Consider the following 26914-nt stretch of genomic DNA (forward strand, 5'->3'; position numbering starts at 1 on the left):
CAAATACAGTTATCGAACACATCAATAAATATTATGGATATGTAAAAATATATACAGATGCTTAAAAAAATACAGCAGGTCAAATAGGGGCAGCATTTATTGTACCAGAGTTTGGAGTTAAAGTAGGGAAGAGATTAAACAACAAATTATCAGTATACACCGGAGAAATAGTCCCAATATTACTGGCAGTTCAATGGATAGAAGACAATCAACCACTCAGATCAGTCATATGCTCAGATTCCAGTTCATCAGTAATTAGTATAAAAAACAGTTGTTCAGAAAGCAGACCAGACATATTGACAGAAATACAGCAAACATTATTCAAAATTAATATGATGGGGTTAACGGTTACATTTTTATGGATTCCAGCTCACATCGAGGAAATGAAATGGCAGATAAAATTGCAAAGAAGGCCACCAAACACAACTCAGTGGAAATAGAGGTAAAAATCAGTTGGGCAGAAATAAAAAGCATCACAAAGCAGACAATGAGGGAAAGATGGCAAAAGCAATGGGAAGAAGAAAGAAAAGGTCGATGAATTCAACGAAAAGCTGGAGAAAAGAAACAGAAGGGAGGAAACTGTCATATCAAGACTCAGATTAGGACACTCAGGATTGAACAGGACATTATTCGTGATAGGAAAGAAACACCGGTAAACTGTGGGGAAGATGAGACCGTACAACATGTGCTAATGATCTGCAAGAAATAAGAAAGAAAGCAAATGATTCATAGACTCGATGCAACAAAAGTTAGTGATGATACAATGAAACTCAAGTTCTGCAAGTACCAACATCTTGGTGAGATACCTGAAACGGACTCAGTTGTTTGAAACATGAGTGTTATTTATTTATTTATACATTCTCATGGATATTTTGTTTTGAGCGTCATTCCAGTTTACAATCTAAACCAGTAGATGGCGGTAATGCTTGCAAAATTTGAACTCCAAACGCCAAAGAAAATCGAAGAAGAAGAAGAAATCAAAGTAAACCGAAGAAGAAGACGACGACGAGATTACGGATGTGGCGCCATTTCGCTTCATTCATTAGTATCGAGGCCTTCCTCTGTGTACAGGTAAAATAAAACCGACAGGTTGGAGACGAGAGGCTAACATGTTGTAAAAAGCTCTTGACGCAGAGCTGCAGTCACGTCGCTTCTGGTGAAGGCTTTGAAAGGACGAGAGGCCTAAATAACGCGGTGATGGTGTTAGCTAACGCTAGCTTCCTCATCCTTCTGTAAATATTAAATGTAGTGGCACACAGATGAGTTAAACGAAACGAGGACAAGGCGCTGAAACTGCTCACGTTTATGACTGTAGTGCTGTTAATAATTATAATAATTATAACTTTGGCGCTAAAACAACCCGTGACCATCACTTTAGTGTTAGCACAACGTGGAGTTTTGTTTACACCTCTGGACTGTTAGAAACATGTCCGTGGTGGAAGAAGTTGATCAGAGTCAGTGTAGAAACACTTTCTAACATTGTGTGTTTTATCTTTAGGACTTAGTGTCGTTTTTTTAGGTTTGGTTGTGGTAGACCTGGATTAGCTCGCGCGCTCCCGGCTCATGTTGCAAAAACAAAATATTAATTCATCAAAAACTCAAGTTTTCACTACATGAACCTAAATCTTTAACATCTAACCCCCTGGAGAGACATAAAGTAATTTATGACAGAGGTCTGGCCAGTAAAATAGCTGTTCTAAGTTATTGTGGCTACCTGAGCTAAACTTTATGATGATGTCATAAAGTTGGATAAGGCAGAAACTCACGAGTTGTTTTATTTAAAACTAACAGTTTAGTGTGAATAAAAATACTTGAACATTAAAAACTGCATGATTGATAATAACGCAAGGAACTAGAATAACACAATCATCATAATGAATGCAAAAAAAAAACACAATATCCATATTTATATCCGTAAATCCATATTTTCCAAACAGCACAATGTTTTTAGTTATAATCCAGTGTAATATTTAAATCTGCTGATATTTACAAACTATAAACGCGTGAAACTGAGTCTTTCACAGAGAGAATGTTATTTTTTTAAATGTTTTTGTTTTTTTAGAAAAAGGTAAAACATTTTCGCTCTAATCTTGGGCGATTAAATATACATGTTTTAGTGTTAATTTTACAGTTTGACCCCAAGAGCTAAAACAGCATAAACACCCAGAATAATTAATTCAATTTTCAATTCAGTTTATTTATATAGCGCCAAATCGCAAAAGAAGTTATCTCAAGGCACTGAACAGAAACATTTACATACATAAAAAGAAGTTAGTAATGTTGTTAATGTAGGTTATAGTTAATGTTATTATTAATACTATTATAAATGTGTGCACTCCCACAGGGCCCAAACGCATTTTAGTGCAACACCTGTCTGCGCGTGTTAGCCATGAAGCGAGTGTTGAGGCAGGTGCACAGACATGTAGCTTCAACACCAACTGTGTGACGGACGTCCACCTCGTGTATTTTTTAAAACATGATGAATTAACTCAGTTTAGTGATCTCAGATTAAAATCCTCGGTTTTAGTGATAACGCACCTCTCAGTTTTTCAAGCTTACATTCTCAGAAATACTTTTAAAATAATGTAAGAGAAAGATTTGTTGTTTTGTGCAGCTCTAAAATAGGTTCAGCCTGCAACAAGATGATGTGACTTTTAGTTCCACCTTCTACATGTTTTGGTCGTGGAGGGGGAATCATTCAGTGATGTCATTCATGCCACCTTCCTGGCATGACCCAAACTAGAGCTGGGCGATATGAGCCAAAATTTATATCCATATTTTTTCTTTCCATCCATCCATTATCTTTACCCGTTTATTCCATTTTGGGTCACGGGGGGGTCGCCTGTGCCCATGTCCAGCAATCTCTGCGAGGGGCGGGGTACACCCTGGACAAATCTCCAGTCCATCACAGGGCCACATAGAGACAAACGAGACAAACAACCATTCACTCTCTCACTCACACCTAGGGACAATTTAGAGTTACCAATCAGTCTAACGTGCATGTTTTTGGTCTGTGGGAGGAAACCGGAATATCAGGAGAAAACCCACGCATGCACGGAGAGAACATGCAAACTCCACCCAGAAAGGCCCCCGGACCGGGATTTGAACCAAGGACCTGCTCGCTGAGAGGCAGCAGCTCTACCAGTTGCACCACCATGTTGCATTTTTTCATTCCATAAAGTAATAACAAAAACCTATTTCTGAGTCAAAGTTTTGTCCCAGTTGTCACACAGCCTCATTTATTAACAGCTGTAACTACAAAATAAATGCCTAAAAATAAACTATTAGACAACTATTTACATATATTAAATAATAATCCTCTTCAGCTGAGAGGCTAGAGCAGTCGTCCTCCAATGGGAGAGTTGAGGGTTCGATTCCACCAGCGAGACACTGAACCCATCATTGTCTCTGATGTGCGTCTCTGTGTATGAATGTGATAAAGCTCTGATTAGTCTCTGTACAGATCTAGTAGAGTGCATGAATGGGTCAGTGAGGCACAGATTGTGTTGTAAAGACCTGTGAGTGTCTTGATCAGATAGAAACGAGCTGTATATGTACAGTCCATTCAGCTGCGCTGCCTTCATCTTAGTCAGTGTGTGTGAACTGCGGTAAAGTGAGCCTCCTCTTGGAACCGTGAAGCTGCAGGTCTGACAGACCCGACTCCTTCCCTGAAACAAACCACGGTTCAGAACTCATTTAGCTGTGCTGTGGCTTTTACAGGAACACACAGAGGAAGTGCGACATTAATAAATCAGCAGTTTTATTATATCGCTAAAGACACGGTCCCGTCTCAGCTGTGGAACAAGACGGCTAAAGCGTTAGCCGTCTTGTTAGCCGCTAAGGACCGTATCTTTAACGATATGACCTCTATGTGACTTCAAACATCTGTTAAGTTCCTGGCAAGAACCAATGCAGATAAACTCACAGACTCATGTTCGTGCTGCTCGACGTAATGTTTTTTATGTTATGAGTGCTTAGTGTATTTTTAGTTGATGTTTTTCTTGGTTCATATCTTTGATGTTATCACTGTTTTTTTTACATTTTTATTGTTGGATGTAACTGGGACCCTGTGTACATATTGTCGTCCCACCACATGTACCACATGCGCTGGGACGACAATAAAGAATCTCTGCCTGACGTTCATTCAACCTTTCTTTATACAGGTTAGTGTTGTTGAGCCTTGAGGCCTCATTTACAAGAGAGACCTGATTTTAACAGAGTGATGACAACAACGACAACAGAAGACGAGCATTAAAGAAAGCAAACAAATTGAGAAGAACAAGTGAAAGAAAATTTGTATTAAAAAAGGAAACATAAAAACAGCTAGATTATAAGGCGGTGTAGAAAACTAAAAACAGGAACATGTCTGCGTTGGTTCTTGCCAGGAACTTAACAGATGTTGGAAGTCATTTAGAGACATGTTCCTGTGTTTAGTATTCTAGTGTTCTACATAGTTTTATAATCTAGCTGTTTTTTTCTTTCATTTTTTATACCATTTTCTTTCATTTATTCTCAATTTATATGCTTCTTTTTATGATTGTCCACTGTTGTCATCACTCTTAGTTAAAAAATAGGTCTCTCTTGTAAATGAGTCCCCGAGGCTCAATGAGACTAACCTGTATAAATAAAGGTTGAATGAATATAAGCTCCTGGCTGTAGAAATAACATTTTCTTAGCACAAGTTCAAGTAATGGAAAATATTAAGAGGAAACTGGTTCTTTATGGCGTTCATCGTGTCATAAGCTTAACTCGGTGCTCTGTCCATTGTTGGGTGAATAACACACAATGTGTGCGTTCTGCAGCTTTCTCCCCTTTTAACCTAATTTTAAACACAGAAAATGAAAGAACACTTGTCTAAGTGCACGGCAGAGCAGTGTTTAGCTCATTGGCCTCACAGAATGAAGGTCACAGACTTGCGTCTCGATCTGGGTGGAGTTTACATGTTCTCTCCGTGCGTGCGTGGGTTTTCTCCAGGTACTCCGGTTCTAACATGCATGTTGGGCTGATTGGTAACTCTAAATTGTCTCTAGGTGAGAGAGAGAGAGTGAATGGTTGTTTGTATCATTTGTCTCTGTCCCTCCCTATGAGACCTGTCCAGACCAGGGTGTCCCCCACCTCACTCACAGAGACTGTTGGAGATGGGCATCAACTCCCCATGACCCAGAAAGAAGTGGGTAAAAGAAAGGGATGGATGGATGGATGTCTAAATGCTGTTGTGTCAACAAATTGATGTCATTGTTGCAAACTTCTTGTGTGAAATTAGCTTAAACCAAATATCGCTGTCGTAGCTGACCTGACCCCTGTTTTAGTTTCAAGGTCGTTCAAGGATGTTATTTAAATCTTGTTGTGTGAGTGATCATTGTATTTTGTCCTTACGTTGAAAGATTTGTCTTTCTTTTGTATGTCATTGTGAAATGTTAACTGAATCTTTTTTTTTTATCTTCCAGAGTATCCAGAATTCACCATGGTGAAAATTTTTATTGGCAACCTTGCCAATGATACGACCATTAAAGAACTGCGTGCACTCTTTGAGAAGTACGGCACAGTCAATGATTGTGACATCCTCAAGAACTTTGGTTTTGTGCACATGAGCAGCATGGCCGACGCAGAAGAGGCCATCAAAAACCTCCACCAGACGGAGCTGAACGGCTGGGCCATGAATGTGGAGCTGAGCAAAGGCAAGCCCAGGGCCTCCGCTAAGCTCCATGTCACAAACCTCTCTGAGGAGGTCACGACGGAACAACTTTGGGCTCAGTTTGAGGAATTTGGCCCTGTGCTGGAGTGTGATATTGTGAAAACCTATGCCTTTGTTCATATGGCGAGAATGGAGGATGCCTTGGAGGCCATCAATAAGCTGGACAACAAAGCTTTCCAAGGTGAACTCATGAGCTGGAAAACTGTCTGCAAGTTTTAGATTCTTTTGTAAGAAATCAAGTCCTCTAGCAGGCTATTTATAACTCAAACAGCATGGAAGATTTTGTCAGTCATTTATATAAGCAGTGTCATTGTCACTGGTGATGAGACACGGCACTGACGAAAGTAAATCACCTGCAGCTGGTGCTACAGATCGTTTGCTTTTGCACTTATAATCAGTCAGATGTTATGTTCTAATGGGTCAGACCCTTTTTATGTTGAACCACACGGTCTTATGTCTGTCTTCTTTTTCCTTACAAGGCAAGTTGATGAAAGTTCAGATGTCAACCAGTCGCCTTCGCACTGCCGCAGGAATGGGAGACTATAAAGGCTGCTATGTCTGTGGGAAACAGGGCCATTGGTGGAAAAGCTGTCCGAACGACGACAGTGATGGCGCAAGAAGTGAAAGCAGTTGGTTCCCCCCACACCTTATGGCCTCACCTCCAGCAGCTGATTACAGGAGTAGCTCTGCGTATAGCCAGGCTAGTTACTCTGGCAGGTTGCCGCCACCGCCGCCTCCTCCTCCTCCTCCCAGGTTTAGCAGTTACGGATCAAACCAGGGGGGTTGGTACGCCAGCAGAGCAGCGGGCTCTTACGCAGACAGGTCAGAAGTTTACAGTCGCAACCACCTGTACAGCAGCGTTAACTATTATGATAAGTATAGAGCGCATTATGGCTCAAGCCAAATGGAGAAGCGTTACTTGTCCTACATTCCTCCTCCTCCACCGCCCACTTCTTCCCTCTCCAAGCTCACATCCAGTACAAATCCATACGACCACCGGCCGTTGGCTCCATCTTCGTCAGCTTCCATGTACTATACACGAGAGCCCATCACACACGCTCCAAGCTCCTCATCTTCATCGGCTGCTGTGTACTATACACGAGAGCCCATCACACAAGCTCCAAGCTCCTCAACATCCTATATCCTCGAGCGAAAACGTTTGTCACCACAACCTGCCTCCAGGAGCTCCTACCCTGCTTTACGACCTAAGGATCCGTATGCACAGCGTTATGCACCTTACTAAAGCCATGGTGCCAAGGTGAGCAACAAGCCGATGCAGTATCACCAATATCGTTCAGAAGTCATTGTAACGTTTGATAATGGAGCTCTTCATATTTGAACTTAAAGTTGTATTTTAAACCTATCTCACTTTTGTTTTGAACCTGTGACATTTTTGACGCAGGCATCTCTACAGTGGCCGACAGGTGCACATGAGCCACAAGCAGCTAAACGCACAGCAAACAGCTAAACATGCTGTAAACAGTTAAACACAACATGAACGATGCAAACTCAAAAACAAACAAAAATTCTGCAAAAGAAAAAGAAACTGCAATTACAGAAAATGGACATTAAAAAACTACAACTAGGGCTGGGCGATATCTCGATATTTTAAGAATATTGAGCTAATTTCATTTGTGATATAAGATGAGACTATCGATATAAACCATATGGTGTTCTATTTGAAAGTCTGCCAGCTATCTTCTCTTTCTCCCACACAGCCCCTCCTCCCTCAATGAATACAAACTCAGCCCCTCTCCTACACGTGTATGGAGAGCCATTTCATTCAAAATTAAATAAATGGTGTTTTTTGAAAAATATTAATAAATATTCCTTTAAATAAATAAGTGTTCCCATGAAATAAAACACTTAAATAGAAATGTTTAGTTTTTGAACCTGTGATATATTTGATACTTATATTATTGTGATATATTGTGATACTTCCCATGGGCTCACCACCTGTGGGAGGGGCCAAAGTGGTCGGGTGCAATGTGGAATGGGTGGTGGCCGAGGGCTTTCTGTTCAGTGCCCTGAAATGACTTCTGTTGTGACTTTGTGCTATATAAATAAACTGAATTGAATTTAAAGAGAGTATCTTAGATGGGTGGTGGCCGAGGGCTGGGACCCTGACGGTCTGATCCTCGGCTACAGAAGCTGGCTATTGGGACGTGGAATGTCACCTCACTGGTGGGGAAGGAGCCTGAGCTGGTGTGTGAAGCTGAGAGGTTCCGGCTAGAAATAGTCGGACTCACCTCTACGCATGGCTCTGGCTCTGGAACCAGTTTCCGTGAGAGGGGCTGGACACTCTTCCACTCTGGAGTTGCCCCTGGTGAGAGGCGCCGAGCAGGAGTGGGCATACTTATTGCCCCCCATCTTGGTGCCTGTGTGTTGAGGTTCACCCCGGTGAATGAGAGGGTGGCCTCCCTCCGCCTACGTGTGGGGGGACGGGTTCTGACTGTCGTTTGTGCTTATGCACCAAACGGCAGTTCAGATTATCCACCCTTTTTGGAGTCCTTGGAGGGGGTACTGGAAAGTGCACCTCCTGGGGACTCCCTTGTTCTGCTGGGGGGACTTCAATGCTCACGTGGGCAATGACAGTGAGACCTGGAGGGGTGTGGTTGGGAGGGACGCCCCCCCCCTGATCTGAACCCGTGTGGTGTTCTGTTGTTGGACCTGGCAGACCCAAACATGTTGTGAGGGTTTGCTGGGAACGTCCTGTGAGACGGAGTTTTAACTCCCACCTCCGGGAGAACTTCGAACATGTTCCGAGGGAGGTGGGGGACATTGAGTCTGAGTGGACCATGTTCCGTGCCTTTATTGTCGATGCGGCTTACCGGAGCTGCGGCCGCAAGGTTGTCGGTGCCTGTCGCGGCGGCACCCTTCGAACCCGGTGGTGGACACCGTCGGTGAGGGATGCTGTCAGGCTGAAGAAGGAGTCCTATCGGGCCTTTTTGGCCTGTGGGACCCCGGAAGCAGCTGATGGGTATCGGCAATCCAAGCGACATGCTGAGGCAAAAACTCAGGCATGGGAGGAATTTGGAGAGGCCATGGAGAATGACTTCCGTACGTCTTCGAGGCGATTCTGGTCCACCATCCGGCGTCTTGGGGGGAAAGCGGTACGCCACCAACACTGTTTATAGTGGGAGTGGTGCGCTGCTGACCTCAACTCGGGATGTCGTGGGTCAGTGGGCAGAATACTTTGAAGACCTCCTCAATCCCACCGGCACGTCTTCTACTGAGGAAGCGGAGCCTGGGGACTCTGGGTCGGGCCCTCCAATCTCTGGTGCTGAGGTCACCGAGGTGGTTAAAAAGCTCCTCGGTGGCAGGGCCCCAGGGGTGGTTGAAATTTGCCCGGAATTCCTTAAGGCTCTGGATGTTGTAGGGTTGTGTTGGCTTACGCGACTCTGCAATATTGCGTGGACATCGGGGGAAGTTCCCCTGGATTGGCAGACTGGGGTAGTGGTCCCCCTATTCAAAAAGGGGGGCCGTAGAGTGTGTTCCAACTACAGGGTGATCACGCTCTTAAGCCTCCCTGGTAAGGTCTATTCGGGGCTTCTGGAGAGGAGGGTCCGTCAGATAGTCGAACCTCGGATTCAGGAGGAGCAGTGCAGTTTTGTCCTGGTCGTGGAACACTGGACCAGCTCTACACTCTCAGCAGGGTCCTGGAGGGTGCGTGGGAAATTGCCCAACCGGCCAAGGTTGCCCTTTGTCACAGATTCTGTTCATAACTTTTATGGACAGAATTTCTAATTCGCAGCCAAGGTGTTGAGGGGATCCGTTTTGGTGGCCTTAGGTTCGCTTCTCTGCTTTTTGCAGATGATGTGGTCCTATTGGCTTCATCAGATCGTGATCTACAGCTTTCGCTGGAGCAGTTTGCAGCCGAGTGTGACGTGGCCGGGATGAGGATCAGTTCCTCTAAATCCGAGGCCATGGTCTTGAGCTGGAAAAGGGTAGAGTGCCCTCTCCGGGTCAGGGAGGAGGTCCTGCCCCAAGTGGAGGAGTTCAAGTATCTTGGGGTCCTATTCACGAATCAGGGAAAAATGGAACGTGAGATCGATAGGCGGATAGGTGTAGCATCGGCGGTGAAGCAGGCGCTGTACAGGTCTGTCGTGGTGAAGAGAGAGCTGAGTCAAAAGGCGAAGCTCTCAATTTACCGATCGATCTACGTTCCTACCCTCATCTATGGTCATGAGCTTTGGGTTGTGACCGAAAGAACGAGATCTCGGATACAAGCGGCCGAAATGAGTTTTCTCCGCAGGGTGTCTGGGCTCTCCCTTAGTGATAGGGTGAGAAGCTTGTTCATCCGGGAGAGACTCAGAGTAGAGCCGCTGCTTCTCCACGTCGAGAAGCCAGTTGAGGTGGCTTGGACATCTGTTTAGGATGCCTCCTGGACGCCTCTCTGATGAGGTGTTCCGGACACGTCCCACCGGAAGGATGCCCAGAGGAAGACCCAGGACACGCTGGAGGGACTATGTTTCTCAGCTGGCCTGGGAACGCCTCGGGATTCCCCCGGAGTAGCTGGCTCAAGTGGCTGGGGAGAGGGAAGTCTGGGCCTCCCTACTTAGGCTGCTACCCCTGCGACCCGACCCCAGATAAGCAGAAGAAAATGGATGGATGTTTAGTTTTTTCCCCAAGATTTATTTTTTACTTATTTCAGGATTTATATTTATTTATTTCAAGATTTATTCATTCAGTAATGGAGTTTCATTTTGTGACATTTTTTTAAAGCTACTTTACATATTTCAGGATCTTTTGCTATTTTTTTTACTTCATGCAACGTGGATTTTGTGCCTCTCCTCTTCCTCCAGACTGGGATTTTGATTTCCAAATGAAATGCAAAATGTACTTTCATCAGAGAACATAACTTTGGACCACTCTGCAGCAGTCCAGTCCTTTTTGTCTTTAGCCCAGGCGAGACGCTTCTGACACTCTTGTTCAAGAGTGGATTGACACAAGCAATGCAACAGCTGAAACCCATGTCTTGTATACGTCTGTGCATGGTGGTTCTTGAAACACTGACTCCAAGCTTCAGTCCACTCTTTGTGAATCACCCCCACATTTTGGAATGGGTTTTGTTTCACCATCATCTCCAGGATGGTTATCTCTATTGCTTGTACACTTTTTTCTACCACATTGTTTCCTTCGCTTCACCTCTCTATTAATGTGCTTGGACACAGAGCTCTGTGAACAGCCAGCCTCTTCAGCATTGACCTTTTTTGTCTTGCCCTCCTTGTGCAAGGTGTCAATGGTCGTCTTTTGGACAACTCTCAAGTCAGCAGTCTTGCCCATGATTGTGTAGTCTACAGAACTAGACTGAGAGACCATTTAAAGGCTTTTGCAGGTGTTTTGAGTAAATTAGTTTATTAGAGTGTGGCACCAGGTGTCTTCAGTTTTGAACCTTTTCACAATATTCTAATTTTCTGAGATACTGAAATTGGGGTTTTCAGAGTCAGACTTTCTTTATTTGCCATTTGCATCTCATGTGGTGCATGTGGTGGAGCAAAATTTTGTTAACAGGGTCCCAGTTACATCCAACAATAAAATGTAAAAGAAAAACCATACCATACCACTTTATTTATAAAGCACTTAAAACAGCAACAAGACCAACCAAAGTGCTGTACAGACAAAACAACAGGTAACACACAAAGCAAAATACAAAATGAGGTAAATCAGAATATAGACAAAAAACAATGCAGATAATGACAACAACCCAGTGTGGAGCGTACAGGTTCAAAACACAGATCATCTGGTGTTGAAAGCTACTGAATAGTAGTGAGTTTTTAAACGGGACTTGAAAACCGAGAGGGAGGGGGCCAGTCTGACAAGCAGAGGTAACTCGTTCCAGAGTCTTGGTCCTGCTACAGAGAAGGCCCTGTCACCTCTGCGCTTAAGACGAGTTCCTGGAACTGTGAGGAGCAACTGGTCCGCTGACCTCAGGGAACGTGGTGGGACATACGGTTGTAGCAAATCAGAGAGATGGGGGGAGGGGGGGGTGGACACTGTTCAGTGATTTGTAGACATACAGGAGTATTTTGAACTGGATTCGAAAGTGAACCGGTAACCAGTGCAGTGAAGCCAAAACTGGTGTAATGTGCTCTCTTTTGCCTGTACTGGTTAAAAATCTGGCTGCTGCATTCTGGACAAATTGTAGTCGTGCAATGGAGGTCTGACTGATACCAAACAGATCCAGATCCCAGTCTCAGCTGTGGAACAAGACAGCTAAAGTTAGCCGTCTTGTTAGCCGCTAAGGACCGTGTCTTTAGCGACATGATAAGCTGCTGCTTTATTAATGTTGTGCTACCTCTCACTGTAAGACTTGAAAATCAAAAAAAAAACGTAGCTGAAAGGGGGAAGGGAAGTCTGAGATCGTCATCATTGCATGTTTCTATAAAACGATTAAATTAGTTCTGTGCATTTAATCCATCACACCTGACATACACCCAGGTGGAGCAGTGGGCAGTTATGTAGGTGCTCGAGGAGCAATTGGAGATTGGGTCTCTTGCTCAGAGACACCACGACATGTGGCTGGGAGTTGAACCGCCACTCTCTGGTCCCAGGTCAGCTGCCCTGCCTCTACCCCTTCTCAGCCCTCCAAGTGTAGAACAAGCTTAAATTAGCATTAAAAAAAAACCGGAAAGAATTATGTTTGCTCAATTAGACTGAAAGAAGCAGAAATAAGCACAAGAAAAGGGAAATTATCTGGAAAAAACTGAAATTAGCAACAAAAAAAACAAACAGCTGAAATGTAGCTAAAAAGGCATAAATAAGCTCACACTACAAGAAGGGAGGGGAGAAAGAGCACAATTTTGCTGAATTAGGCTGAAAGAAGTTGAAATGAGTGCAAAAGTGTGGAAGTAGCTGAAAAAGTTTAAATTAGCATGATTTAACTATTTCAGCTAAATAGTAGCTGAAATTGTAGAAAAAGCTGAAATGTGCATAAATAAGCTGTAACTAGCAGAAAATAAGTTAGAAGAAGCACAGAAACATCTTAGTTAGCAGAAAGAAACTGAAAGGAGCACAAAACAGCTGAAACAAACTGATGAAAGTAGCTGAAAAAAATGTTTAAATTTGCACAAGGAAGCTGAAAGAAGCCGACGCAGAACAAAATGTGACAGGAGCAGTAAAATGTTGTAAACACTTCTAAAGATTTGAAGGAAGTAAAATGAGCTCAATTCATTTTCTATGAGATAAAAAAAAATGGCAGAAAAGGCTAAATATTTCAAAAAGCTAAAGTTGCACCAATACCAAAAGTCATAGCAGGATTGTCCTGAAAGAGCTGAACGTTTTGTGAAATGAATTGTTGATATAGCTTAAAAACTTGCTGGACGAGAATCGCGCCGAAAAACGTACGGAAGAAAAGAGAATCCCAGTCGAGTGAATGCTTCGTGAACATTCACTCGACTGGTGATTTCATAAATACATCAGTGTGTTTAGATCAGCGCACTGAAGCCTTTTGATTCGTTTCTGAATCTAGGATTGTTTTCTCTCTCTGCAGGTCTGTGGACTGCAGCTATTTTCCACCATGTTTTCCAGCTACACAATGCCATTGCTGTGTGCGTGCACGTGTGTGTGACGTGCACGTGCAAATGTCCCATTCGGAAATTGTCAGCAACTTCCAGGCTCCATCGCTCGGCAGATTTTCAATCATCTTTTATAGCAAAGTTGTCTTATCCTATTTTTCTCTTCTCAAATAGTTAAAATCCAAAAATAAATGTTTTGCTTTTTTGAGTCTTGTTTTACGTCTGAATGTTTTTCATCTGAATGAGTGGGAAACAAATGTATAGGTTGCTTCTAATCTGAGTCTTATTTTGTTACTCTACAGTTGATGTAATTTGACTTTAAAACAAATGTCTATTAAAAAAACAACATCTTTTGTAAAACGAGTTTCAGATATAAAACATTTAACATCTTGTTACAGAATGAATGTATCGTCCTCTAAAGGAGGAGTGGCTGTGAATAAAAACTCATGGCAGTCCTCCGATATACTGCGAGAAACAAACCCCAACCTGTCGTTTCACACGGTTCCTCCTCGTCTTGAAAAGTTTGAAATTTGATTTGAGTGTTTTCCAGGTTTGGATCAGTATGGAGGTCCCGACTCTTCCCCCTCCCGTAAAAAAAGTTTAAATTATTTTAATTGATCTGAAAATAACTTTCATTTAAAATAACTTTCCCAATCAGCTCAAGTATTTTCAAACTGGTTATAAAATGAAAATGGTATTTTTGTAATTGTTTTGTTTACAACAAGCTTTAATGTTGGCATTATAAATATAACATGGGGTTTAAATGAAAGATTTAAACACCGGCACCATCAGACCTGTTGAGGTTTCACTCAGACGTTACTCAGGTGATAAAACACAATACAAAGTGAAATATGTCATTTTTTACTACCATAAACTCGTTTGAAATAAAGAAACTGGCTTTTGCGTTCTTTTTTTGTTTGGTCTGAATTTCCTTCCTTTGTTCCAGAGAACAAGCCCTCCACAAATATCTGCCACAGATTTATAGAAGTTATTTTGTATTTAAAAGTAGTCTGGAGACTGTTGGAGAATGTCTGCAACTTTATGATTGTCTTATACTCTACTGCAGGTGTGCAATGTTTTCCCCCCTAAAGTTATTTCAAGATATTTAAAGCAAACAAAGCACCACTTATAGAATTGAAAAATAAAATTTATTTAAGACCGATAATCTGGAAGACTTGGTATTCAGGGTTTTTCTTGGAATTGGCATGCTTAACTAAAAATATGCCTCCTTAGTAGTATAAGACATGTTCTGTAAATTGGCTCTTGTGAAAATACATTATCCTAAATATGCAACAAATGAAACGTTTATGATTGCTTTTTTGAGTCTTAAGATTTTGTCAGGTTTTAGCCTGTCCTGATCTAAATGTTTTCCATGTGTTTGTCCAAGAGGTTTAATTTAAACTTCTTCAAGTTTCACTGATAAAATGCAGGTTTTCATCAACTTATTTAAAAGTTGTTTTCTTTTTAACTAAGAATTTTTGGGGGCCAAATGGAGATTGTTCGAGGGCCACTTTTGGCCCTGGGGCCACATGTTGGCCAGGTCTGCTCTGGTGTACAGTATGTTTTGTTAATTTCTTCAGCCAAACCAACATTATTCACATGTTCATCATTCAAACCTAAAGTTTTTCCAGCCCTGTTTGCAGTTATCCAGACCTCTACAGCTTATATGCTCCAGTGCCTTATTTCCTTGTCATTGTGGTGCATTTTCACAAAAAAATGACATTTTTTTTATGTTGATGTGCTCATCTGAAATCAAAGCTGTTCAGGTAAATGTTGGGTGACACCAGAACAAAAAATGCTAACTAGTAGAACCAAAAAGTTTTTTTCTTATTTGAAATGTTTGTGACACCAAATAGCCCAATGAGCTCTGGATTTGTGTTAATTTCAAAGCTTGAGGCCCTGTTTTGTGTTGAAGGTGACTTTTTGCATCAAAAGACATGAAATATTTTTTATTTTTTTATACTAGCTTTTGCTTAAAATTTGAAATTATTTCTTTAATAAAGCCAGATTTACTTGCATTTTGTTTTGATAGTTATTTCAATTTAACATTCTGTTATATTTCAACTCATGTACTTGATTTCCTTAATTTTGTATCAACTCAATGATTAATAAAATGCTGGCATGACCAGCTGCTATACTGTCTGCTAGTGTGCCGCCATTTTGAAAGGTACATAATAGTTCATAAATCATTGAAAATGACCTAAACTTTTGTCCACTATGCATGCTGTCAGAAATACAAAATCAATAAATGTTCTATTAGAGAAGCCTTATACACTTATGCATGCTCACAACCACACACAAATAGAAGCAGGGATGCTTATGTAGGCTTTATATGTAGATATATAGATATGTATGTGAGTGTATATTCATGTGTATGTATGTACGTATGTATATAGGCGTAGGTATGGGTATATATATTTATGGAAACTTACTGCAAAGCCATGAATATTTTAAGTTCTTTATACATATGTATTTTGTTGCTGTGTTTTGTCATGTTCTTTGCAGGTGAACAGACAGTGGCCGGGTGTTTTGACGTGTGCTCTATTTGTATATATTTCTTATATTTTGGAGTCTTACTTTGTCTTTTCTTTCTTTCTATCCTAATAAAAAAATAAAAACCTACACTAGATAGTCACTATAATAAATATTTCATAATAATGGTGTGGAGAGGATGGCTATAAGGGGAGAAGGGAGGCCATCACAAAAAAAAAAAAAAAAAAAAAAGAAATACAAAATCAAACATTTTGGCATGAGCTTGCATTTAAACGCTCTGTTTTTGTTACACAATTTAGATACAGGGCGTTAACAGAATGTACAATGACTACTGATCACTAATGATTGCTGTACAATGACTCATTCCTTACAAGATGGCTGCCATACATCTGTAGCCTGTTAGCAATGCTACAAGACACATCCAAGTCATTTCCGGTGTCAAGCTGCTGGTTTCCTGTGACGGTGGTTGACTCAAGCCGCCATTTCATTTTCCGAGCTTCAACGCAGACTACAGTTCGCAGGTATGAATTTATTCATTCATATGGGACAGTTTGTAAGAAATTTGTTGTCAGATTGATCAAAATGCGATACAAATTTTTCAAATTGGAGCTAAACTGTGGTTGATCTCAGCGCTAACTTCCGCGTTAACGAAAGCGCGTGCAACCTTCGCTGTGGTAGGCCGAAGCCTAAAAACGTAAAAAAAAAAAAATCTACATGACTTTTTAATTGAGCGGGGTATGTATTGTTTTCATTTACTGACTGTTATTTGTCCGATCTTATGTCTTGTCTGTCACATAATTAAATAAAAAGGTTGATGATTGCATTCGGCTCGACGAGCTAAGATTAGCTGCCATGCTAATAGTGGGGATAAACCTGCATGTCTCGAAGACATCACACGAGGTCCCACGAATTTTATACTTTATATCAGTGTGGGACCGTGTCTGTTTATAGCTTCAATTTTGCATTGAAGCGTAAATGTTTTGAATTATGATCGGTATTGTTTCGATACTAGTGCAAGCAGGGCAGTCATTAGTATAGTTTATGAGGTCGAGCATTGTCCTCATGCTGAGTCAGTAATCCAGGTAGATAAATCTAACGAAGTCCTCTGGATGGATTCTTCTTGAAACGTTTAGTCTTATACAAAATACTTCTGGTATCAATAGTAGTATAGTAGAAGTCTAGTATTCAAATGCCAAGGAGACATTTTTTTTGGTCTAACTTCTAATAAAATAAAATTCACAGACTCATGTTCATGTTTGTGCTGATGTTCAATGTTTTATGTTATGAGTGCTTAGTGTATATTTAGTTGATGTTTTTCTTAGTTCATATCTTAGATGTTATTACTGTTTTTCTTATACATTTTATTGTTGGATGTAACTGGGACCCTGCGTACATAATTTCGCTCCACCACATGTACCACATGAGGTGCGAATGACAATAAAGAAACTCTGACTCTGATAGAAGACTGACAAAAATGTCTAAATTGTCAGGAAGATCTATTTCTTTAGTTGGATTTGCAGCCCTTTGGTGGATTTCATGTATGTACGACCATCTGGAACTAATGGCATGTGGAGCTTGTAAACCACAGATTTGTTCTGTTTTGCATGGCGTTTGCAGATACAGTAGTCCCTCGTTTATCTTGAGGATCCGTACCTTGAAGCCCCGCGATAAGTGAAAAACCGTGAAGTAGTACAAGTAGTAGTTTAGTTTGGTATTTATAATTTATATCTTAAGGTGTTTTAAACCCTTCCCACACTTGCAATATTGTAAACAATGTTTCTAAAGTAAACGCTCTAAAAGAGCACAGGACATCGTGAACTCTGCTCTCTGCCTCCGCTGCACTCGCCTCCTGCAAGTGCTCTTGGCCACGCCCACTTCTCTGCTCTGCATGGAGCACGGCTGATCACTCCTACAGCTTATCTTGCAGTGTGGAGGTGCTAAATATTTTTAAATAATTTATTTTAAATAAAAATTCCATGCCAAACGTGCGTCTCATCCATCAGTCAATTATGTGTCATGTCCAATCTTATTTTGAAGATCTGTGATAAACGAACTGCGAAGTAGCGAGGTTTTAATTAAATACGTACCGCTAACATTCACAAATCCATACAGTATGTTTTTTTCTGAACAGTGCCTGTAACACTGCTGGTTTAAAAAAAATACAGTAGCCTACCAGGAATTCATTGATCCCTATCGTCACCTTCCTTCTGCATACTGTGCCCTTGAGCTTGTGCTGTCCTCCATCACGCAGCTGCCTGCATCCCACTGAGTTTGGTGTGCCATTTTAAATGCATGATTCACACGTATTTCCAAAAGTCGGGGGGGGGGGGGGGGGGGCTTCGTTTCCCTCTCCCTCCCGGTTTCATTGGTCCACTGTGACCTGTTTGGTAATTTCATTGGTCAGATTTTTTTTATGCTGGTAGTCTCATTGAGTCACAAGGACCCACCCCTCAAAAGAGACATGCATTGAGCAGCTATGTGAGCGCTCGGTGTGGCGAGGTTAAATGTTTTGGCTCGTTTACCCGTCAAAAAAACATAAATTAGCTGCAGCAATGTATGAGCTGCGGGGTTCAAAGCATGGGGGGGTGGGGGTGGTAGTGGCTTATAGTCAGGAAATTACGGTAATCTGATGTCGCAATTATAAGAAGAAAAAATGCAGGGTCACCAAGCTGTAAATAATTTTCTTTATTACATTCATTAAAGCACACTGTATAAACGTTTGCAGAAAATGTACATACAGATGTTTAAACACCAGAAAGTCTCGGAAATTTTGTCTAAAATTTTAAATTGGAAAATTTGTGGTAAACTTGTGCAGGGAAACTGTGAATGGAAATCAAACACTTCTGAAAATGTCAAATAAATGTTTAGTTTAAACATGCATTTGATGTTATTCCTTTTTTCCTCCCATTTAGTGACGAAAAGTCTCCACAATGGTGAAAATATTCATTGGAAACGTGGCCCCCGATACAACATCGGATGAACTTCGCGCTCTCTTCTCCCAGTATGGCAAGATCTCAGAATGCTCGATTGTCAAAAACTTCGGCTTTGTCCACATGGATAACAAGGCTGAGGCAGAAGAGGCCATCCGTAACCTTCACCAGTACGATTTAAATGGTCAGCCCCTGAATGTAGAATTGAGCCGTGGAAGGTCAAAAGGATCCACCAAACTCCATGTTGGCAACATCGCATGCACCAACCAGGAGCTGAGGGCCAAGTTTGAAGAGTTTGGCACCGTGCTGGAGTGCGACATTGTAAAAAATTATGCTTTTGTTCACATGGAGCGAATGGAGGATGCCATGGAGGCTATTAATAAGATGGATAACACGGCTTTTAAAGGTGAACTCTTGGGGTGGGTTTGATGGGAAATTACAACTAGAATAATGAAATAGTGTCATGAATATTAAGTTCTTGTCAATTTACAGGTAAGTTGTGAATGAAGCACAGGTGAGTAAAAGGAGAAAAGCAGCATCATTTTAAAACATGTTTGTAATTTCATGAGTATGTTCTAGTTTATTTATTTGGGAAAAAACTGACACAAAGTGGAGATTTGAACTTGTTAATTTGTAATGGTTTTGGATTTAAATTGCGTTACAGCCAGTTTAATTTAGAGTAAACGTGGACTGATTGCAGGTTTTAAGTTTTTTTTTTTTTTTTTTTTTTTTCATTCAACCTTTATTTAAACAGATAAATCACATTGAGCCTCGAAGACTCATTTACAAGTGAGAACTGTTTGGACAGACAAAAACTGGTTAACTGGACACATGTAGGAGTTGGAGTATACTGCGGTGTTAACAGTCACTGCATCGAACCACAAACATTTTCAGACGTACCCGTTTATTTTTTGTTGAAACACCTTATTTATATCTGAGCATTAAAATTATAAATATTTTAGTTAGGCCTGTCACGGTAACAAATTTTGCTGATTGATTGTCTCAGAAATTATTGCGATAAATGATAATATTGTTTGAAATTTAACAATAATTGTCAAATTTAAAAAATGTTGATTTGTTTGGAGTGTAGTACCTTTTTTGACCACCTGATGGCAGTATAAGACTGTTTAAACCAAAGGATGGATAGTTGAGCAGTGTGTCTCTAAGAAAAATGGTAGGGAGGGCCCTTGACGCGACATGGCGGACGCTCTGTGGTTTGAGCTCTTTATCATAGCATTTTTCACACAAAGCTTTTAATTAAAAAATCAGTAAACAAGTTCTTAGCTTCTTTTTGCAGAGAAAAACAACTTTTACCATATCATACCATTTTATTTATAGAGCACTTAAAACGGCTACAAGGCCAACCAAAGTGCTGTACAGACAGAACAACAGGTGACACACAAAGCAAAATACAAAATGAAGTAAACCAAAAATATAGACATAAAAATGATGCAGATAATAAATATGACGACTAACCAGTGTGGAGCATACAGGTTCACAACACAGACCTGGTGTTGAAAGCTACTGAATAGTAGTGAGTTTTTAAACAGGATTTGAAAACCGAGAGGGAGGGGGCCTGTCTGACATGCAGAGGTAACTCGTTCCAAAGTCTTGGTCCCACTACAGAGAAGGCCCTGTCACCTCTGCGCTTAAGACGAGTTCCTGGAACTGTGAGGAGCAATTGGTCCGCTGACCTCCGAACATGGAGGGACATACGGTTGTAGCAGATCAGAGAGATTTGAGGGGGTGGGGGCAAAACTGTTCAGCGACTTGTAGACATACAGGAGTATTTTGAACTGGATTCGAAGGTGAACTGGTAACCAGTGCAGTGAGGCCAAAACTGGTGTAATGTGCTCTCTTTTGCCTGTACTGGTTAAAAATCGGGCTGCTGCATTCTAGACCAGTTGTAGTCATACTATAGAGGTCTGACTGATACCAAACAGGAGCGAATTGCAGTAATCAAGCCTAGATGTAATGAATGCATGTATTGCTGTCTCCAGGTTCTTTTTGGACAATATGGGCTTCAGTTTAGACAGCCGCCTCAGTTGGAAGAAGCATGATTTAACAATCATGTTTACGTGACTGTTAAGTTTCAGGGAAGGGTCCATTATCACTCCTAGATTAGTGACTCTTTGTTTTTCTGACAGGGTTAGAGCGGAGAGGTCGATGCAGTGGTTTGTGAACATGTCATTGGGAGGGAACAACATGACTTCAGACTTCTTTTCATTGAAACTTAAGAAATTTAAAGCCATCCAGTCCCTGATGTCAGCCAGGCAGTTGAGCAGAGGTTGAATAGAGCATGTACCATTGTGTCTTAGGGGAAAGTAAATTTGACAGTCATCGGCGTAGAAGTGGAAGGGCATGTTGTGTTTCCGGAAAATAGCACCAAGTGGCAGAAGGTATAAAGAATAGGAGGGGACCCAGGATGGACCCCTGCAGAACCCCCCATTTAAGCTTTGTCGCTGCAGAACTAAAATCCTTGATGGAGACACAGAAGGATCTGTCAGTGAGGTAAGATCTGAACCAATTGAGGGCTGACCCTGTGATGCCCACCCACTGCTCCAACCTAGCAATGAGGATCTTATGGTGTCAAAGGCGGCTGTGAGGTCCAATAGGACAAGTAGCAACTTTTTACACAAAGGCTTGGGTTTCAACCATGAATTTAGGAGCTCGACAAGATGAGGGGTTCCCCCTGAGGTTGGCCTGTTAGATTAGCTTGTAGCTTAGCTTCTCAGCTTAGCTGTTTTTAATGATCCAAAAATGGGATTTTGGATGATTAAAACAGATTTTAAAGAGAAAGGGAGGGGTTAGTGAAGTGCACCGGAGTTGAGTCGTGTCATCAGTAGAAAGAGAGACCTGAAGAAATGATAAAGCCATTAAATGAACATGAGGTCGATGATTTTCATTCATCATGTGATTAATTAATTTATTGTTTATCGTGACAGGCCCAATTTTAGTACATCGTTATAACTAAAAAATAATGGGCTATGTACACTGCCTGGCCAAAAATAAGTCGCCACCAAAAAAAGGTCACACACTAATATTTCATTGGACCACCTTTAGCTTTGATTACAGCAGCATTCACTGTGGCATTGTTTCGATAAGCTTCTGCAAAGTCACAAGATCTATTTCCATCCAGTGTTGCATTAAATTTTCATTAAGATCTTGCATTGATGACTAGGCACTAGGCATGATGGATGCATCACTTCACCTGCCTCTCTTACCCTGATGCACCCATCACTCTGAACAAGGTAAATCTGGACTCATCAGACCACATGACCTTCTTCCATTGCTCCAGAGTCCAATCTTTATGCTCCCCAACAACTTGAAGCCTTTTTTTCCGGCTAACCTCACTGATTAGTAGGGATGCACGATATTATCGGCATGGTATTGGTATCGGCCGATATTGGCGTTAAAGTTCAATATCGGACATCGGCCATTCCATTAAAATAACTTGGCAATATCAAAGGCGCTGTTTTTGCCTGCAGCAGCAGCACAACGTGATGACGTCATGTGCACCTACCTGATCTCACGGTGGAGAGGAAAATTCAAAATGTTGTCGTGTGGAAGTTTTATTTTTTGTTGGTGAGGATGTCGGATTCTGAAGATTTATGGACTACGTTGAGCCTCGCTACATCGTCCCCAGTCAGAGATATTTTTCAGACGTAACGTTACCAGAGTTAAAAGCCGTCATTTCTGACGTCATTAAGAAGCTAATAGCTGATAGCACTTGGGTGAGTTTTACCACAGACATTTGGACGTCGTGTTAGCCCCGTTAGCATGATTAGTTTTACAGCACAATGGATAGACAAAAACTTTGATCTTAAAAAGTCTGTCCTTCTTGTACAAGAGTGCAGAGGATCCCACACTGCAGCTAGGAACCTGGAACAAGCCTCCGCAAGTGAGTCAGCATCGCAGGCGACTAATGCTAATAAATAACATTTAACACTTTTCATTTAATATAAGTTAAAGTGCTATACATATCATATGGTTGTTTCTGGATATATGTCACCAGCTCTTATAGCTGTTACACAATTTTTGTAGCAAATAAAGTATAAATAAAGGGGCTATGTTCTGACAAAGTAACATATATAAAATATCAGTATTGGTTATCGGCTGAATAAGTTTTTACATATTGGATATCGGCCAAAAATCCAATATTGTGCATCCCTACTGGTTAGTGTTTTTTTAATTACTTTATTTTACCAGGAACAAATCCATTGAGATCATCAATCTCTTACAAGGATGTCCTGGCTACACAGCTGTTCAGTCATAGTCCCTTGAGTTCCTTCACATTGTGCATGTGGAAATGCTCTTACTTTCACCATTAAACAGCCCTGAGCGCTACTGTTGTTGTTCTTCCATTTGTTTTCATCAAACGTTTAAGTATTCACCGATCACGATCATTCAGGATTTTTTTTCCGGCCACATTTTGTCCTCGAAGACGATGGGTCCCCACTGTCCTTCCAGTTTTCAACAATGTGTTGGACAGTTCTTAACACAATTTTAGTGGTTTCTGCATCCTCAGATGTTTTCTCTGCTTGATGCCAATGATTTGACCCTTATCCAATAGGAGGCTCGTACATATTTCTTAGTTAAATCCAGGTGGCAAGGTTTTTTTTTGGCCAGGTAGTGTACATAAGTGTATAGATAGATTGGTGTGGGGGTGCAGAAGATGTAATAACTGCTTCATTTTTTTTAATTAAAAAAAATTGTGGTGCATTTTGAAAATTTAGTGTTCTCGTGAAACCAAGGTATTTGTGCCTAAAGTTATACCGTCTCAGTTCCATTCCGACTCATGCCTAATTGGGAGAAACAAATGTCATCTTACCGGTACTTTGACATCAGTGCTTTGTTCAAATGAAACTAATGTTTCTGATGGTGGTTACCAATTTTACATCTGTGTGGTTGGTAATGAATCGATTTTGCATTCAGCTATTCAGTCCCAAGTGATCACAGCGTACATTAAATTATCTTTCAGACCAAAGGCAGGAGAATACGGAGACGTTACAGGTTTCAACTTTAGTAATGAAATGTGCTCCAATTTAAAACCCATGTCTTAATGCTACTTTTTGAGTATATTGCACCTTTTTTAGTAGCATTTATGTCGCACAAGAAATGTGAAGTGTCGGTACACGTCCTTACCGAGTGTTCTCTTTTTAAGGAAAACTGATGAGCGTGAAGCTTTCTACTAGCCGCCTTCGTACTGCGCCGGGAATGGGAGACCGAGCGGGGTGTTATCGTTGCGGGCAGGAAGGCCACTGGTCCAAAGAATGCCCCTTAGACCAAAACAGCTACCAGAAAAATGGCTCGGAGCCAAACTCTGATGGATACGATCCCTCGGGATTTGGCGGGCGCGGTCGCACCCGGGCTTATCCAGACTTCAGCGGCGCTCCGGAATATGACGCCAGCTACGGTCATGGTTTTGGTCAAACCAGCAGCATGGCAGGTTACAGAGGAGGTACAGGCTATGAGAGCGCAATGAGATACGGGCCACAGCCGGGTTACGGCATGAGTTCTGTCGCTGATCCTAGCATGGCTCGGATGTACAGCAGCGATCCGACATACAGGGGCAGCGCCTCACTCTACGGTGCGGTACCAGCCTTCTCGGTGCGACGGTCGCCTTACGAGGAACGGGATCCGTACGGTGTCGTGGACTACTACGAGAAATACAGGGCAAATTATGGAAGCAATTATTTTGAGGAACGCCGTGCTGCTCCGGTGCCTGTCCCAACAACGCCCGCCACTACTGCTGTACGGGAACGTGTGCCGCCCTCGAGCGTCGACCCATACCAGTGTCCTCCCCTCCCTCCTCCAGTGGCCCCAGTCCCGTCATACTACGCACGTGAACGGAGTCCGATACGGAGAGTCGCCGGCGAGGCGGGTGGATTTACATACGAGCGTGCGCGGCTTTCCCCAGCGACCGCAACCCCAAGAAGTGCTACCTTTGAGCATTTACGGGATCCTGCCGCTGAGCGGGCACGGTATACTTACTAAATGTTCTAGCTCAGTCAGTTAACTAACCTGAAGCAGGTAGAATAGCCTAAGTGCCACTGGAATTGATAAAAATCCAACAAAGTTGTGTATCTGTGTTTTCAGAACCTAGAAGTCTGTCCTCTTTCTGAAAATGTGTGGGTGGGCAGTACTGACATGATTTAGGAAGGTTTTTTTTTTTATTATTAACCAGCGGGTAGATTTCAGTGTAGTACATGGAATATACGCAATGATCCCATTCCAGGTTATGTTTATGTGCAGTACAACTATTGGCTCCATTTTATTTTCCTCTTTGTCTTATGTTATTTGTGCAGTTTTCACATAATCTAGCCTGTGTATTTGCTAGTAGGTTTTATCTATCAGATGGATTCACAGTGTATTGAGGATTAAACTTTAGCCTTTTCGATAAAAGCTGCATGTTAAAATACTCTTAGTGGTGCATGTATGTTTAAAGGTGAGTACCAAGATTAATCCTAATTTGGTTAAAGTTTTGGCGTTTCTATGTGCGTTAGTTGTAGTATCTTAGTGAAGTAGACATTCTTACTGCCTAGATGTGAAGCAGAACGAAGGTGAAACCAGGATCTCACTGGGCTGAGGAGTTGGCAAACGTCATAAGGGGGTCGCCAGATTTTCAGAGGTTCTCAATTGTCGCACGAGTCCCAGAGGCTTGCAGTCCTGTGGTTTGCATTTGGAGCACGTTCAAAAAGTGACAACTTATTTTTGGTGGTTTGTCAGTACGGGCGTCTTAAGCCTTCAGTGTTTGTCATGTGTGTCTCCAACCCATCATCTCGTGCTCCTCAGTTGGATTTTGACGCAGGGAACACTTCTCTAACAGAAAACATGCTCAGGTCTAATAACCACACCACGGACGAATAATTATTCTTAAAAACGGTTCTAATCTGTGAGTTTGAGTGTCCCAACAGTGGCAGCCCGGTGAGATGCTGCCTGAATGCCGAGTGCGTCTTCATCAGATGTGGATCTGTAGATAACTAAAAAGGTGGCAGGTTGATTTTTTTCCTTTTCCATTTTCATAATTACAACTCGAAACTTTTTTTTTTAGCGATTTTAAAATATTTTATGTTCTTGTGATGAGGTTCCAGATCTTGTGATGCAACCTGATCTCAGCAAAGAGCGTGTCTATAAACACATTTGCTGACACAGTTTTATTTTTGTGCTGTTGGATACAAGTCGTGTCATCACCTCCTGCTCCAACACTCGTAGGAACGACTGGATCGAAGCTACATGAGCTCCAACATGAGCAGTTTGGGTTTTTGACTTCCTGTTTTTCCTTCATTACAAAGTAATTCTGTTGGGGGTCGCCCGTTATAAAGCCCACGGGTAATGTTGGATGTTTGTTTTAATAGAAGTTTAATGATTAAAAGAACAAGTTGTTTTCTGCACCACTAGATATGGATCTTTAGGTCAGGGCATACAAACACAACTTGGTGTTGCTTGTAAAATTGTGATATTTTGTGTTTTGGATGTTTCTTTTTTTAACTCTGACTGGGTTGTGTTGTCACATTGAACTGATCTTGGTTGCCTCTTTAACTTTTTTCCTCCCCCCTTCAATAAAAGTCGAGTTTGAAAACTGTTTTCTGTGTTTTCTGATCAAATGTGATTTTTTTTTCATCAGAAATTTGGTACAAAGTGCAAATTATTACACAGCCACTGTGTAAAATGCTCCACATGATTTTAGCACTGTATTTTTAATGAAAGGTGTGAATTGGAACAATCTGACGTGTGTTAAAACCACTGGGCCTGTTTATTTTGTGCAAATACATCTACAGCTGAGCACTCTGGCTTTATGAACTTGTTCAAAATGTAAACGAGGCCTTTGTTCATAGTCGAGCAGCTGAAAGGTGTGGAAGCTCGTGTACGCCCATGAAAATAAAGAAAAGGTCAAATGGTTGTGACTTTCAAGGTCATAATTAGGAGATAAATTCTTGTTTTGGTTTTACTAAAGTTTTTCCATTATGACTGAAAAAAGTTCTGACTGTATGGGACGTTGCCATGTCTGCTGGCTTCTTTAGATGACTTACCACTTTTCTATGTATGGGAATGTTTTTGTACAGCGTCCTGAGACGGCCTCTGTTGGGACTTGGTGCTGTATAAATGAGCTGAATTAGTACAAAGTTTGTTTTCTCAGTCATCCAAGTATATAACAACAAAAAAGGTTGAATCATGTCATCTGGACTTCGTTTTTTTGTTAAAAAGAAACGTTTCGCCCCTCATCCAAGAGGCTTCGTCAGTCTGAGGCCTAGCCATCTGGTATTACCCAGAAGCCA

At 41.6% G+C, this 26914-nt stretch overlaps 2 protein-coding genes across 2 annotated transcripts; both read left to right on the forward strand.

Moving 5' to 3' along the window:
* Positions 1–1000: 1000 nt before the first annotated feature.
* On the forward strand, positions 1001–13342 carry LOC119415136 (RNA-binding protein 4.1). The gene is made up of 4 exons (XM_037682285.1): positions 1001–1071; positions 5448–5876; positions 6175–6953; positions 13188–13342. Exons 2-3 carry the CDS (start codon positions 5465–5467, stop codon positions 6936–6938), a joined length of 1176 nt encoding a protein of 391 aa, XP_037538213.1. The 5' UTR covers positions 1001–1071; positions 5448–5464; the 3' UTR covers positions 6939–6953; positions 13188–13342.
* A 2808-nt stretch (positions 13343–16150) lies between these two features.
* Positions 16151–24825, forward strand: LOC119415146 (RNA-binding protein 4.1). The gene is made up of 3 exons (XM_037682297.1): positions 16151–16226; positions 18618–19041; positions 23800–24825. The coding sequence occupies exons 2-3, from the start codon at positions 18636–18638 to the stop codon at positions 24630–24632; spliced, it is 1239 nt and encodes a 412-aa protein (XP_037538225.1). The 5' UTR covers positions 16151–16226; positions 18618–18635; the 3' UTR covers positions 24633–24825.
* The last annotated feature ends 2089 nt before the right edge of the window (positions 24826–26914 follow it).

Source organism: Nematolebias whitei, chromosome 1, assembly GCF_014905685.2.
Source record: "Nematolebias whitei isolate Nwh7 chromosome 1, NemWhi1, whole genome shotgun sequence".
NCBI lineage: Eukaryota > Metazoa > Chordata > Actinopteri > Cyprinodontiformes > Rivulidae > Nematolebias > Nematolebias whitei.